At 33.4% G+C, this 16,061-nt stretch overlaps 2 protein-coding genes across 2 annotated transcripts; both read left to right on the forward strand.

The window, feature by feature from the left end:
• Window positions 1-160: 160 nt before the first annotated feature.
• LOC107007848 lies at window positions 161-3,872 on the forward strand. The gene is made up of 7 exons (XM_015206656.2): window positions 161-406; window positions 1,057-1,229; window positions 1,306-1,358; window positions 2,340-2,460; window positions 2,591-2,713; window positions 3,192-3,360; window positions 3,485-3,872. Exons 1-7 carry the CDS (start codon window positions 257-259, stop codon window positions 3,668-3,670), a joined length of 975 nt encoding a protein of 324 aa, XP_015062142.1. The 5' UTR covers window positions 161-256; the 3' UTR covers window positions 3,671-3,872.
• A 1,573-nt stretch (window positions 3,873-5,445) lies between these two features.
• On the forward strand, window positions 5,446-11,088 carry LOC107007105 (RNA polymerase sigma factor sigB). Its single transcript, XM_015205580.2, has 7 exons — window positions 5,446-5,822; window positions 7,470-7,762; window positions 8,185-8,790; window positions 9,615-9,845; window positions 9,975-10,115; window positions 10,244-10,444; window positions 10,576-11,088. The coding sequence occupies exons 1-7, from the start codon at window positions 5,735-5,737 to the stop codon at window positions 10,855-10,857; spliced, it is 1,842 nt and encodes a 613-aa protein (XP_015061066.1). The 5' UTR covers window positions 5,446-5,734; the 3' UTR covers window positions 10,858-11,088.
• The last annotated feature ends 4,973 nt before the right edge of the window (window positions 11,089-16,061 follow it).

The following is a 16,061-nucleotide window of genomic DNA, read 5'->3' on the forward strand; positions in this document are numbered from 1 at the left end:
CGAAATAGATAAAGTAAAATTCTTTTACGCGGATCTGAATTCTTATCTTATAGTTGAGTCGTGCTTATATCATTGCAAGTTACATCAACTTGAGATTTGGTGTCAGACACAAACTTAAACTCAGATTACACAAGTTTAGTGTAGCATATTTTTTATGACAGACAAAGCAAAAAATAGTCGTGGAAATATGAGCTCCACAAATAAAATAGAATAGTTAGTTAAAAAGTTTGTGGGATGGAGAAGGAAAGTGAGGGAAATGACTATGAATGTAGTAGCATGGTTGTCACCATGCACCACCATTTCATCACCAAACAAATTCAGTTGCTGCTCTGCCATTTCTTGTCAAGCTGAATCTTCCTTGACAACAACTACTGCAACCGCCATTCGTCCTGCTGTTATTCTTCCGGTTTGCATTTCATTCTTCATTCGTATTCTCACCCCTTTTGTCTACATGTTCATTTCCTCCCCGCGAATTTCAATGTTGTTGCTCCTATCCAGTTTCTTGAAAAGTTGAGTTCCATTGTTACAGGAACTCCAACTTTTGAGTAAAGATTGGTTTTTTAATGTACTTTCCAATAAAAGTCTTTGTCTTTGCACCAAACCAATAAATTTATGATATTATACTTCCGTCCTAAATAGTAGTCGTTTTGGCAAACTGAATTTGTTTCGAAAATTATATCTTTTTTTTAATTCATCCTTGCTTTTCCAATTAGTGGAGTATCAAATAAGTGAGGCATCAAAGATGAGAGATAAAAAGTTGTTTGGACAACTGTACTCTTTTGAGTTTTGACTAGAGCTTATATTAGATGTCATTTTTGAGGTGTACGCAAATAACTTAAAAGACAGAGTTGATGTAGTAATTCTTCAGGTTAAGTTACTTGGTGCAAGTTTTGCTATGGAGTTCGCCTTGTGGGCGTTTTTAGGAGGGGTGGCGGGGTCTGGAATTTCATCGCTACTTCTGTGGTGTCATTTGTGACTTATGAACTATAGATAGAGGGATACATTGATTTTTGTGGTAATGGATACTAATTGAGTTTATCATTTAAATTTCTGCAGGGTTTAGGGAACAATACAAATGACTATGAGAAGCTGGCTCTTATACTGAAAGGCTATGGAGTGCCAACAGCAATAGCAAAAGTTTCAAGAATTGATTGGCTGAGGAATGCTGCTGGTTTGTTGGACACAAATTATTGGCGTGGCACTCTCCAGCCTCGACCAGTGCTTGACTGGTAACAATGTTACAAATTTTTGTGCTTAGCAGCTATCAAGCTATATGCTTGTACATTAATTAAAAAATTTGGCCAGGTACCTCAAAAGAATTGATGAAGCCGTCAGTGAAGCAAAAGAATTGGCTCAAGGTTCTCCAATAAGTTTACTTTCACTACTATTGATCCCAGAATTTTCTTTTAATATGTTTCACCGTTGCTCTCTCTCTGTCACGCATAAGAAAACACACACAAGTTTCTGCTGGTTCTTACTTTCTTTCTGTACTTCTCCTTATCTATTTTCACATGCCTGCACTTTCCTTTCTGGTCCTAAATGCCTTGACAGGCCTTCTTGTTTGCAAAGTGTTCCTATCATCATGTAAATTGTAGTTATAGTCCAAACAAATCTTTAATTCCTTGTAGTCCCCGCTGTTAGGCTACTCATTTTCACACAGTCTAAATAACATGGGGATATGGTCACAGTAAGTCATTTGACTGTCTAACTGCAATTAATGTTCAAAACTTAGTCTTTCTTGTAGACCGATTATGGTCTTGTTATTTTATTTATGTAGTATACAGTACATCTCTTAACACATCATGGCTAAACATGATATGTACTCTGGCAGTCCAGTTTGTCTAGATAGAAGTATTCTCCTACTTGATCATAATTTGGACCAAATATTTCTTTAGTCTTCGTCATTTACTCCCCTTTATTTTTGTAGATGTGAGTCTTCTTGCATCTATATGGATCCAATATCTAATGTTCTCCCACTTGATTATGACCTGACCAAAATTCATGTTTGGAGTCTTTTACTTGCGCAAATTTGCTCTGGAATTGAACACAATGCACTATTCTCTGTCCTATCTAGTATCTACTCATGCTAGGTAGCTGCAAGTCCCAAAACATATACTATTTGATTGTGGTTAACCAGATTGCCACATCCTTCTTTTTCTTTACTTCATCTTCCTAGGATTGCAGTGTGTTGTCTTAGCACTTCCGATAGCTACAATAAAATATTGGTGATTTCTTTTATAAATGTTATAAATATGACCTTCAATCTTGATTGACCTACACAGTCCTCTTTACTCAACAGGATATGTTGCAGTCCCATAATCAGGCCACATTTGTTGTAGGTGGGAGTGGAACTTTATCTCTTATTGGGCATTCAGCTGGAGGGTGGCTCGCACGTGTCTATTTGCAGGAATTCGGCTCCTCAGACATTTCCTTGTTACTGACTCTAGGAACCCCCCACCTGTATGTATAGATTTATTCATCTATTGTATAGCTATTCTTTATGCAACTATTTATACTACACATCTAATAGGTGGCATTTCTTATGGTGATTGATTTGTATAAGCCTAACACTTATATTTGGTTTCATTAGGCCACCACCTAAAGGCTTGCCAGGAGTAATTGATCAAACAAGAGGCCTGCTGTATTATGTTGAAAAGAATTGCGCAAAAGCTGTCTATTCTCCAGAACTTAGATATGTATGTATAGCAGGGAGGTAATTATCAAAATTTTGGTGTTTTATTCATGTGCTTGATTTCTAGTGCTTCTTGTGAAGGCTGTTTTCACTGCAATGACACATCATTTCATTTAGTTCGTTCAATGCTCAATGATAGTGAAAGGGATTGTTGAAGCTACTCAACTGTCTGATTATGGAAATGAACTATCTGACATTGTTCCTATATAGTTGTGCATGCATTTTGACTAAGAACAATGAAACACCAAACAACTGTGGGAATAAGTACTGACTTGCTTGAGGAATTGCTTCCTGCTTGATCCGTTAAATTTGAGTATTTAACATACAGACCTAAGATTTACTTAACGAGGTTGTTAATAATTCAGTCCAAACTAAAACTATCTAGTCTGTGCCTATTAAGGTTTAGGCAGATGAGAAAAAAGCATCCTTTGCTGGATTAGAAATTATTTCTTACCTTAAATCCTTGCTGAGTAAAACCGAATTGATTTCACTTGTCTAGGTATATTCAAGGGTCGCGTTTCTTTGATTCAAGTTCAACATACAGCTCTGAAGTCATGGATGGTGCTGAACAGCCAATGTCAGAGGTTGCTGCTGTAAGCAACACAAATGCAGAGACTGAAACAGGCTCCACTTTTGGTACACGTTTCGTTGGTCAAGGCTACAAGCAGGTTTATACATAAGAGCTCTTGAGTGCAATGATGCTCAAAATACCAATCTTTATTTTGTTTACATGAAGTTATCCATGAGCAAATAATCGTTACCTAACTACTCTTTCTTCTGAAACTTTACCAGGTTTGTGGCCAGGCAGATGTCTGGGGTGATGGAGTTGTACCAGAAGTTTCAGCCCATCTGAAAGGCGCACTTAATGTCACTCTGGAAGGAGTTTACCATTCACCTGTTGGTTCTGATGATGCTACAAGACCATGGTATGGTTCTCCTGCTGTTGTCGAACAATGGATCCAACACCTGCTTGTCTGACTGTATAGTTAAAAGGACAGCCTGGTGAAAGCATTCCTCGTTAGCAAGATCTGAGGAAGAGCGACTGTGTAGTTCCATGGTAAATATTGGGCAAATTTGCCTTTTTCTTTGTGGCAAATGGAGAACATTGTTCATAAAAATGTCACATCTGAGCCAATTAATGAAATCTTCCACATGAGTATCATGAGATCCCTTATGCTCATTGTTTTGTCTCTCATTCAGTCATTCTTAATCAGGAATAGGATTTAAGGACTGTCATATTCCAGGTTTTAGCGCGGTTTGTATGATCCAATGGCAGATACTTGTACTGTAATACAAGTAAAAATAGTAACAAAGCTGGAAAAGGAGCATCTCACTTATTTTCTAGCTTGAACTTCTTGGAATCCTAAACCTTTAGATCACAATAGATAGCACTAAACCAGCAAGTGAAAATAACTAGAATGAGCAATATAAAAGCATTTTATGCTCTTTAAGAACACATAATCCACAGGACCAAAAAGGAATGTGAGAGTGCAAACTCATAAGACATGCAGCTCTAGTTTTATAACTCCTGATATGTAAATCTAGTGTGGCAGCTCAAGCTGAAATCTACACCTGCTCACGAACACAACTACCACAAATATCGATATCTGACAAAAAGTGCAACAAGTATAGTATGAATACGTATCTACCTACATCGTCAGGTGAAGTAACCGTACTTGTTAAATGCAAGTTGCAACTAATACACACAAATCAAGAAGATTCTGCAGATAGTCTTGGAGTGTGGGTTAGTTATCCGTGATAACTTGTTCTCAACCAAATAACCCCTTAGATAAGAGTAATATGTTTATTCATTTACCAAGATATTCACAACTTTATTGACTACTAAGCTACATTACGTCACATTTTGACAATACATGCTAATTGCTACCAAGGAAATAGACCTATCTTCAGGGTAGAACCAATTATACTTTTTCCTATGTCCCAGTTCATATGACACATTTTAATTTTTAGTCCGTCTTTTAAAAAAATGTCACTTTTTTATATTTAGAAATAATTTAACTTTACAAATTTTCTTTTACCTTAATAAGATGATTTACAACCATATAAATATCTAAAGTTTGTTTTGACAACAAATTTCTAAAGTCTTTCTTTCTTTTTAAACTTTGTGTCTAGTTAAATAATGCACATAAATTGAGACGGTCGAGACATAAGCCTTTATTTTCTTAAGATATAGGGAAAACTACCTTATTTACTTACATTAATACTATATATACTAATTCTCATCGATACTTTTATATAATTACGTATTTTATCACTAATATATTTTTACTACTAGATATACTAATATAGGAAGGACATGAGCGATAGGGAGGAAGAGGAGTCAGATGAGAGGGAGGCAAGCAAGATTTGTTTATATATCTCAGATACATGCAAATTCATTTGGATAAAGTCTATCTAGAACAAATTACACCTAATTTTAACTCATACATCTCGAGATACATGTATATGAAAGGATCAAAATCTATTAATATTCGTAATATTATAAATTAAAATACATCTAAGTAATTAGTTCCTAAACTGGTGTTTCCTTATTTTATATTATGTGTATATACACTTGCATGAGATATGTTAAGCCTCTGAATTCAGCTTTATGGAACTAGTTAAATGGGCTTATTGTGTTAATGGTCTAAGAATAAAGGGCCGACAAGAAAGCCCAGATAAAACAGGATTATTTTTTTTTTAATTTTTAATTTAAAAATAATAATATCGGCTTCGTTGTCCCTTTCTCCTGTTCAAGAATCCAGAGGCTAAGTTCTCTTATCCTTCTATTTATCATTTTCCAACAAACACATCTCTTCTCTTTCTCCATTTTCTTCTTCAATCTCTGCTGCTACACTCTTCTTCTCTTTCAATACATTTTCTGGGTTTTAATTTTAACCCCATTTTTCAAGATTATAACTCACTGATGGTGAAAAGTTTGCTGCTTTATTGACTGATTAATCTTTGAGAATATGGTGTGTAAATTAGTGTCTATTTTATGAGACCCCATATGCTTGTATATGAATTTAGAGTAGAAAGAAGATGTCTTACTTATTGCCACAGTTCCTGAGCTTGCCGGATGCTTTTGTCATTTGCGCTAAAACTCAACAGCAGACCACTATCCAGCTTTGTAAGTCTGTCTATCTCTATTTTCTTGAGAATTATGTTGTCAATTGAGATGGGAGAATTGGGAAAGTTTTGTTCTTGATTAGTGGTAATGTGGAATGTGATGTGTGAACTTTGTGTGTCCATTTTAGTTTAATTCTGTCTTTTGCATTTTAATCTCTGCTCATGATTCATAAATTGCTAGTTTCATAATTGGAGTTGAGCAATGTTTGTTAAAGATAAGATCAATTTTCGCAAAAAGAGAAAGTGTAAATAGTATGGATAAAAATCTGTATTCTATATGAAATTGCAAATGCTTAAAGTGGGAAATGGATCTTGATGTTTCAATAGAACGACAATAATATATTCGGTGTGATAAGAGGAGTCTGGGGAGGGTGTGGTGCTATGTTGGTCGGACTCTTCGAAAATGCCGGCGGGTGCATGTTGGATCCTCCAAAGGTAGTGCATTTTTGGAGGATCCAACACGTGTGCAGCAACATTTTCGGAGAGTACGAGCAACATAGCTGTTGTGTACACAGGCCTTACCCCCCTACCTTTGGTTTGGTAGATAGGTTGTTTTCCATAGACCCTCGGCTCAAGATAAGTGTTTCTCAGAATAGGTTTAAAAAATAAATATTGATAGCAAAAGTATTAAAGATAACCAAAGTAAAAGAAACAACAGTAGTAATAAAATTGAGGAATAAGATCTTGGTATTTCAACGGAGGAGAGAAATGGATTAGGAAGTGGTTCTAATTGTATGCACTGTCTCCATTTTCTCTGAAATAAAGCAAGGTCATTAATAGGGTAGGTCATTGTATTATAATATTATTATATTAATTATTAGGTCAAAGACTTCAATTGTTACTTGGAATCTGAGGGTGATTTTCCTACTTGAATTTGTAAAACATTTCAGAGAAAAGGTCCTTCAGTTATTGTGGTTTTCTTAGCAATTAGTATTTTGATGGCCTGTTTGTTATAGCATAATGGATAAGAAAAATTTGGCAGCTTCCTACAAAGGTGCTGCGTTTGTCATGTACTTAATGTCGTTGTTTTAAGTTCGTCATGTTGCGGTTTCCATTACTTAGAACGGAAATATGATGTTTGGTAAGGATGACTATACAAATTATGCCCCGAAAACTAGATTCTCAGACAGTGATGAAATCATCCACTACTCAAAACTAGAGAAATTACGTGCAAATGAGTGGATGCTCGGTCACAAACACACCCTGAATGGAAGAGAGCAAGAATCAGTAATGGGAAGTTAAATCACTAACTAACATATTGTTTTCCAAGAAAGCCTGGCCTAAAGTAGAAAAGTCGGTCTTGTACTTTAAGGAAGTTATCGGCTTTGCCCTCAGTATTTCTTTTGAAATTCCTGATATGCATTTGTAAACTTGGATTTATGATCTGATGCTCTTGCTCTAGTACAATTGTGGCTTTCCTCATACGACTTTAACTTTGCATGATCAACTTCTGGGTACTCTTGCAAGTTTGCCTTTTCCTGATTTTACTCCTATGCAGACCTAGAAGCAGGAATCATCCTTGAACTAAATAGTTAAACTTCTCAATAGAATCTTGTGGGTTTCTTCAGTTATTAGTGGAAGTTTTTAATGATTCATCTAATAGACATAGACTTCTGTTGTTCTTACTGTATCCTTGGCTGAAATGCAGCAAAAAGTAGAGACAATATTCATTTGAGGACACAATGCATTCTATCCACTACATCTGCAGTAACATCAACAGCAACATCTACTGTGCTTGGCATTGAGAAACTACAGTTACCATCTATTGAAATCCTCTCAAATTCAGTCGCAGCAGAGAGATCATGGAAATCAACATCAGCTGCCACAACCACAGTACCTGATATACAGAAGCTAAAGTTGCCATCTTTTGAGGCCAACCCAGATTCAGTTGCCCCAGATAGGCCATGGACATACACTGGAGCAGTTGGTCCACCTGCAGAGGTTAGAATTTAAATAAATATGGAAAAATTAAGTTTGAGAAACTGACAGGACCTGAGGTCTTCAATCTATAATGAAAATATGAAATAAGTTCACATGTTGTTCTAGGTATCTGTTTTCAAAGTTCAGATGTACTTGCATTTTCAAAATACGAAGTAAAAGTAGTTTTGAACTTCAATAGGTCGTTTTCTGACAGTCGGTTGACGTTGAATATGAAAAACAACGGTGAAAAGATTTTCCTTTGCTTTAGTTATCTTGGTCAATATTCCCTAATTTATTATTTACCTTAGTGCCATTTTGCCAAATTTCAGTCTCCTATTTTGATTCAATTGCCCTCTAATCCCGTTAATTGATGTAAATTGTAAACCTTGTTCGGCCATGAAAATGTTGTTACAAGTATAACAGTTGACTTTTCATGTTTGCAGGCGAACACTAAACCTGAAGATTCTCTTGCTAGTGAGGAAGCTATTGTAGCTGCTGCAGCCGCTGAAGCAGTTGCTTTAGCAAAGGCTGCATTGAAGGGTGCACAAGATGCTGTAATGCTGGTCGGCTATAATAATTTAAAGGACTCCGATAATGTTGGCAGAGGTACTCTATCAGAAGCTAGGACTGCTCCATTTGAGAGTGTTCATCTGGCTCAACCTGGTGAGACAAGGGGAGTTGGTGTTTGTGCGGAATTAAATGGAAGTGAGATGAAGTGGACTGGAAGTAGTTTATTCCGGGACACACTTACAGATTCTGATGACTTGGAGCCATCACATGAAGAACTGGAAATTCTTCAGTCACAGCTGTCGAATGTCATAGCTGTAAAATCAAATCGTCAAACTGAGCGGAAGGCCAGAAGAGCTAAAGCAGTAGAGAGGGCTGCAGCCAATGTTGTGTCTGTGAAGTCTGGTTCTACCAGTCGAAAGAAGCGTGCTTCAGTACAAGATGTTGATTACTCAGATCCATTGCGTTACTTGAGAGGAACTACATGTAGTTCGAGGCTACTGACTGCATCTGAAGAGCAGGAGTTATCGAGAGGAATACAGGTGTGCTTTAGCTTTTTCTAAGTATATGACCCCATAATTTTTGTTCTTTTTCCTTTTAAGAATTTGCCTCTTCCTCTTTCTTTTACCACATCAATACTCTTTCATGTGTTTAATATACATATTCTGGCTTGAATGGATTTCAATACATGTAATGGCTTCTTCTCTTAAATTCTTTTATCTGCCTTGCTTTTGACAATTAGTGGACTTCTTTTTTCTTCTTCCTCTTCCCTCCTTTTGGTCTTAGTAATAGAATACTAAGTACATGTTGGTTGATCAAATTATTGAAGAAAAAAAAAAGCAAAGTTTCATTTGTTTTATATTTTTTTACTTGATAGGTGAAAGTTTTTAGCTCCAAACAGATGTAATGTGCTCACCTTTTATCTCACTTCACTCACCTTTCATTATTTTCCTCAAGGCTCGACGTTCTTGGATCTAAAATCTGAATCTAAGAAGCTGGGTCTTCTCTTTCTTATGAAAAAATCAAGATTAAGTACCTTGAGTTTCCTGGATAGTTTGTGAATCTTCTCTCTTATTGATCTTCTATGTGTGTTCATTCTTGGATTGGCTTTTGAGTTAATATGGAATAATCCTTTACTGATCCTTTTCAAGGATATTTTTCACGTAGCCAAAATTTGTGTGTGTCCATTAATTGATAAAAGCATTGAGGATGAACCATATAGTCTGCAATGAATAGAATGCTATGGCTTCAAATATCATATATGTACTATATTTTGCTGAGGAGTTTGCTTTCTACTTTCCTTGCAAATCGTCTATATCATTTTCTGTTCAATTTTAGACCATTTATCAGTTTCCAAATGCTACAGGACCTGTTGAAGTTGGAAAGACTTCAGGTGGAGCTTACAGAGCGTTGCGGAGGTCAGCCCACTTTTACCCAATGGGCTGCTGCTGCCGGAGTTGACCAGATGACCCTAAGAAAGCGTTTGAACTATGGCATTCTTTGTAAAGATAAAATGATTAAGAGCAACGTGAGGCTCGTTATTTCTATTGCCAAAAATTATCAAGGAGTAGGGATGAATCTTCAAGATTTGGTTCAGGTATTTATGGTGCAATTATATGCCATCTCAAGACTCTACTTTTATTCTGGTCAAGACTCTAGTTCTATTAAGGGATCATCTGAAATATTATCTGCTGATATATCCTCATTTTTGGAAATTTATGTGCAGGAAGGATGTCGGGGCCTTGTAAGAGGAGCTGAAAAATTTGATGCCACCAAGGGTTTTAAGTTCTCAACTTATGCTCACTGGTGGATTAAGCAGGCTGTTAGGAAATCTCTCTCTGATCAGTCCAGGACGATTAGGTTGCCAGTACGTGATCCAACTTTGCAAGGACATTTTTCTTTAAATATTGTTGATCCTGCACTATTTAAAAAGAGAGCATGTCTATACTCTTGTTGTTGTTCCATTTTTTTACCTTTTGATTTTTATGTTCACAGTTTCACATGGTCGAGGCTACTTATAGAGTTAAGGAAGCAAGAAAGCAATTGTTGACTGAAAATGGTAGACATCCTAACGATGCAGAAGTAGCAGAAGCAACAGGGTTGTCAATGAAGAGACTCGCTGCTGTGATGTTAACTCCTAAAGCTCCAAGATCACTTGACCAGAAAGTTGGGTTCAATGAAAGTCTCAAACCTTCGGTTCGTCCTTAAAACATCTCTCCTCTTCCTGTTTAGGGTGTCAGCTTTGTGTCTTGTCGTGCAAAAGTCTAGCTAGACACTTCATTATTTTTACAGTTGTGTTCATTGATCCCTTTCTTTTGGGTTCTCAGGAAGTGCTTGCAGACCCTGACGCGGAAACATCAGAAGAAATACTGACCAAGCAGTTCATGAGACAGGACCTGGAGAAGGTATTAGACACCTTAAATCCAAGGGAGAAGCAGGTCGTTAGATGGCGATTTGGACTAGAGGATGGCAGGATGAAGACATTACAAGAAATTGGTGAGTTAATGGGCGTTAGCCGGGAGAGAATTCGCCAAATAGAGTCTTGTGCATTCCGTAAGTTGAAGAACAAGAAAAGAACAAAGTTTTTGCAGCAATATATAAATGCTTAAAGTCTCTACTATATATACATCATGAAAGTAGATTTGACCTTCTAGTCGTTGAGTCTTTGTTGTTAGAAAAAATTGAGGCTTAGATAAGCTTTGGTTCTTTTAAGTGTTCTTATTCTTCAGAACTCTGCAAATATGTTGTGCATAATACAAAATTTTGGCTCAAATAATCAGATATTGTAATTTATTGTTGTAGGTTTAATTTTGGAAAGATTAAAAAATTTTATACGAACATTTCTACCTTTCTTTGAATAGTAGCCTGAGAGCAATGATAAAGTTGTCTGTCTTATACGTCATGGGTTCGAAGTCGTGGAGCATTAGTGTAGCCATTGTCCACATCACACCCACCCCTTAAGGTGTGGCTTTTCTTTGGACCTTACGTAAATCCTATGTTTTATGCATTGAGTTATTTTCTTCTTTTAGGCATAATATATATGTGTGTTTTTTAATTTGAACTTAGCTGACATCGTATCACTTCGTGTATAATGCAATATTACATGCTAAGATATCTTGGTAATCATACGGAATCTAAGAAATTTAAACTACAATATAAATTGATTGAGCATTAAATATCAGATCTTATATTCGTACCATTGACAAGCACAAAATTCACGAAGGAATTTAAAAAAGTCGAAGTTCAGAAAACTTTATAAATGTTGATATCCTAAATAGGATTGCTATACATTATGCATTAATGAAAATTTAGAAGACGTTAAAATATATATGGCATAATTTACAAGGTATGTAAACTATAAAAATGAAGTAAATTTATTAATTAAAAAATTTATGTTAAACTATGTTTATTGTATTTATTTTTACTAGATTCGATGAGGATAAAATTGAAATTAATTACTTATTAGGGTGCTTAACTAGCCAAATTAGGCGTGTTTTGGCCCCATCTTTTCATCATATTTATATTACATCAAACACATATTTAAAATATCACCCTTAATTGCATCTATCACGGATATTTGGATAATTTATGTAACTCTTTTGAGTGAAACATTGACCGTTAATGAAGAAAAACACTTCAAGTAAAGACATTTCAATGACCTTCTCACATTAGGTGTTCTCATTCAGATTCAACCTACTAAGTGTGTTTGATTTTTAGATTTGAATTTTAATCATTTTTATTCGGTCTATTAAGTCCGTTTATTTTTTTAACGGTTTAATCCGCTAGTGATATTGTCCGCTTTGATCGTAGGCCCGCACAACTTTAAAATGTGTCATTAGTTGGCAAAACTTTCTTACTTATGTAGCTAATATCTCTCTTGTGTTTTGTCAATCGGACTTCTAATCTTAAGTTGGGGCGTCACATACACCCCCCTCTATGGACACAGCGTCATCGATGAGGTTTGCTACACAATATGAGATTTTACTATACTCAGCACTGAAGTTTAAACCTCCTTACCGAGATTTGCCTAAAGTCAGTTGAACTCTGGCCCACATCGACAAGGCTGAAACATGAGTTGCTCTGATACCACTTGTAACGGCCCAGACCGGTAGTGATATTGTCCGCTTTTCGGACCTAGCTCTATACGACTTTAAATGCGTCATTAAATGATTGCTTACTTGTATACCCAACATCTCTTATGTGTTCTCCCGATGTGGACTTCTAATCTAAAATGGGGCGTCATAGTTTGTTTTTTTAAAAAATCTCTTAATGGATTTGAAAAGATCTGAAGGAATTAGATCTGTATGATAGTTTTATTACCATTCAGACTATTTAATTCGCTTTAAAACAATTTATCATATTTTTCCTCTTTGTGTGACTTTGTTCTCGCTACAAACTTTGTTCCTTTCTTTTCTCTATCCAACACTATTTTTTTCTCTTTGAACTAGTAAGTTTTCATAATCATTACAATTAATTTTTTATATTAGTAATAACTATGTTGTAGTGTATTGATGTTTGTCAAGAACTTCACCTTATCTTTCGAATTCTATGTACCAAACTTTTTGAAAGTTCTACTGCAACAACATGAGTTTATAGCTGGAGTCCAAATTATACCTATCGCTGATTTAGTGCCTATTTCGTGTCTATTATTATAGATATAGATATACTTGATAAAGTTGAAGGTCTAGTTGGTGACACAATGATGGAGCTCGTAATAATTATTCATCCAAATCTTCAATTTCGACTGAAGAAAAGTTTTGGGATGAAAAGAAAAATTTGTTCGTGTTACATGAAAATTGATGAGAAGATGATTGTTGTTTTAGAGTAATTGATTAAAAAGTAGTGCACCTAACATTGAAGAATAAAAGAAAAAATTAGATGGTCTTGGATGTAAAGAATCATTATACAATACAATCGTTAGTATATTTTGTCAAAGTGACAGTTACAAGAAAAAACATGAATAAATTTAGAGGTTCACAAGTTAGAAAAATGAATTAAGGTCATCAGGAATAAAAATATAAATTCTTTAATTTTTCTAATTAATTAGAACATATGTAAGATGTTGATAATTTGAAATTTTCTTTCTTATTTGATTAGTTGGACAAAAAAAATTTATGAAAAGGTGTTTATGTTGAATTTTTAAAAAAATCAAATTTAACCTCATTTAATCAATACTACTTAAAATTTATCAATATTAATAATAGTCACAAAATATTCATTTTACACCTAATGAAACTATTACAATCACATAAAATATATAACTTACTTTAGAGAAAAATTAAAATTATTTAACTAACATAATTTAAAAATAACTAAATTAATAAATAAATATTGAACACATGTACAACACAATTTTTTCCTCACTAGTTTTAATTTATACTTACCCAACATCAAATATAATGTGTTAGTCATTTATTTAAACATTTTCTAAGAAAATATTAGGCTTATATTATTAAGGTGATTTGTTGAACGATTTGAGCAATAATAATGCTTAATAATTTGATTTATCATATATATCACTTTTAGATATACTTGTATCTTATCTAATTAATAAGATATCGATTGATTCGTTATCGAATAATATAGTTCAATCATTTCATGCTCTCTTCTTTCAATTTAACTCACCAATATATTAATCTTCCATAGAACAAAACATTATTTCCAACTCTACTTAAACTGATAATGTTGTACTTGTAAACCACATACATTAAGAAAAACATAAAAACCTAAATTTTGAGAGTGCATGCACATAAGCATTTGTTTAACAAATACTACATATACAACTACTTATTAATTTGACACCATGGATATGTTTGGAAAGCTATCATGTAATTGAATTTGGTGTAATTACTAGAGTAGTAATTATCATCTTATACACAATTAAATAAATTATGTTGATCTGTTTGATTGTCATAGTGTAATTACAAGTGTACTGGTTAATTGCACAAGTGTAATCATTAGGTTATTTTAAATTTTTAAAATTACAATTAATTATTTAAAATTGAGATTTCTTATTAGACAAATAAGGGCTTTTATAAATAATATTAAATTAAATATTTAAGATATATATTATCTCTTGACAATATATCAATTAATAAACATATGTTCTTAACTAATACTACAAAAATATTTGATTTATATTTTTCAATTTAGTATAATTTAATTAAATTAATCGTAATAATTAAAAGTACATTATTTGCTATAAACATCATAAATTCATGTTTGACAAAAAGATTAATATTATAAATATAATAATATAAAATTATATAGTATTTGACAAAAAGACAATTTATCAATTCTTTTAAAAAAGTAGCTTATGATGTAAAATATGGAGTCAATAACGAGAAAACACATGAAGTAAAAGTTGAGGATAAGAAGAAAATGAAATATAAAACATATAAAATATATTTTTAGAAAAATATTAGAATATGAAGAATAGAATAATAATTCAAAATAATAATAAAAAAAAACAATAAAACGAAATAAGTTAAAACAAAAATAAAAAGATGAAATTTAAAAGTAATCAACAATTCATAGTCTCCCTTGTGAATTGGAGAGTGTAATTACGTCCTGTCAATTACACTCAATTACCTGCTGATTCGATTTTTACATGTCCAACCAAACAGATCAGATAATGTAATTACACCAATTATTCCAAATTCAATTACCATAGTGAGTTTTCTAAATGTGCCCTGCTTAACTTTTAGGATCGATAGTATGTATTTTATTTATGATAAAAAAAAGTGTAAATTGTATATAATGGCAAACTAATAAATTAAATTAAATATTATAACCACACTTTAATTTAATTGTACCATGTAGCAAATTGTTTGTCAGTCACCTCTCTCCCTTAAACTCTCGCTCGCCTCTCTCCCTCTCTCCCTCGCTCCCTCTCACTTTTATACAAACACAAGTGTATAAAATGTGTTTCTATTTGTATAAATCGAGAAAAAATTGTATATATACATATATTTTCGTTCCCCTCTCTCAGATCTCGCTCGCCACTCTCCTAGATCTCACTCGCCACCCTCGCCTCTATCGCTTATACAAACAGAAACGATATGTATAAATTGTATTTCTGTTTGTATAAAGTAAGAGAAAATTGTCTATACACTTGCAAATACATATATCTTCGTCCTATACACTTGAAATTATACAATACAAATATTTTCCTGCCCAATTTTCTTTTATCTTTCTCGTTTTATACATACACAAATTATACAATTGATTTGTATACAACTATTTTCTTTTGTATATGTATAGCGAATTATACAATTGATTACTTTGTATGTGTATAGCGAATTATATATATATTTATGTTTGCTATGGAGCGCAATTATGCAAACTTTGTTATAGGATATAAATATAAATTTTGGTGTTTGTTATATGTGAAAGTTGCTCTAAAAAAAGGTCGAGCTATTCTTAATAGTTGTATACAAAAAATGTGTTAGCATCCCACACTGATAACCTTATTAAGTAAATTAATTTTATAATAATTTATCAATTATAATTTGATTTAAACGACCCTACCTATTATGACTAATTAGGAAAATAACTAAAAAACAAATGTAAAATACCTCTTCATTCTTACTTCACCAATGTTATTAATAAATCTTTAGAATTAAATCAAATTAGATTAATTGTATTTAAAATTTGAATTTATATATTTAAAGACTATATAAAAATATTACAATTTGTAATATTTTTTATTAAATCAAAATTATAAAATTTGACTCTCATGAATCAAAGTACGAATTTAATTAATATTTGAAATTCAACTAAATTAAATCAAATAAATAAACATAACTATTTA

Source organism: Solanum pennellii, chromosome 1 (genome assembly GCF_001406875.1).
Source record: "Solanum pennellii chromosome 1, SPENNV200".
In the NCBI taxonomy this organism is placed as follows: domain Eukaryota; kingdom Viridiplantae; phylum Streptophyta; class Magnoliopsida; order Solanales; family Solanaceae; genus Solanum; species Solanum pennellii.

Bases quoted from the DNA above. Each gene is read 5' to 3' on its own strand.
- LOC107007105 (XM_015205580.2), top strand. From the start codon at position 5,735: ATGTCTTACTTATTGCCACAGTTCCTGAGCTTGCCGGATGCTTTTGTC. The intron at 8,791-9,614 runs GTGTGCTTTAGC...CAAATGCTACAG, and splicing joins AGTTATCGAGAGGAATACAG to GACCTGTTGAAGTTGGAAAG. The intron at 10,445-10,575 runs GTTCGTCCTTAA...TTGGGTTCTCAG, and splicing joins ATGAAAGTCTCAAACCTTCG to GAAGTGCTTGCAGACCCTGA.
- LOC107007848 (XM_015206656.2), top strand. From the start codon at position 257: ATGACTATGAATGTAGTAGCATGGTTGTCACCATGCACCACCATTTCA. The intron at 407-1,056 runs GTTTGCATTTCA...AAATTTCTGCAG, and splicing joins GTCCTGCTGTTATTCTTCCG to GGTTTAGGGAACAATACAAA. The intron at 1,230-1,305 runs GTAACAATGTTA...AAATTTGGCCAG, and splicing joins CCTCGACCAGTGCTTGACTG to GTACCTCAAAAGAATTGATG.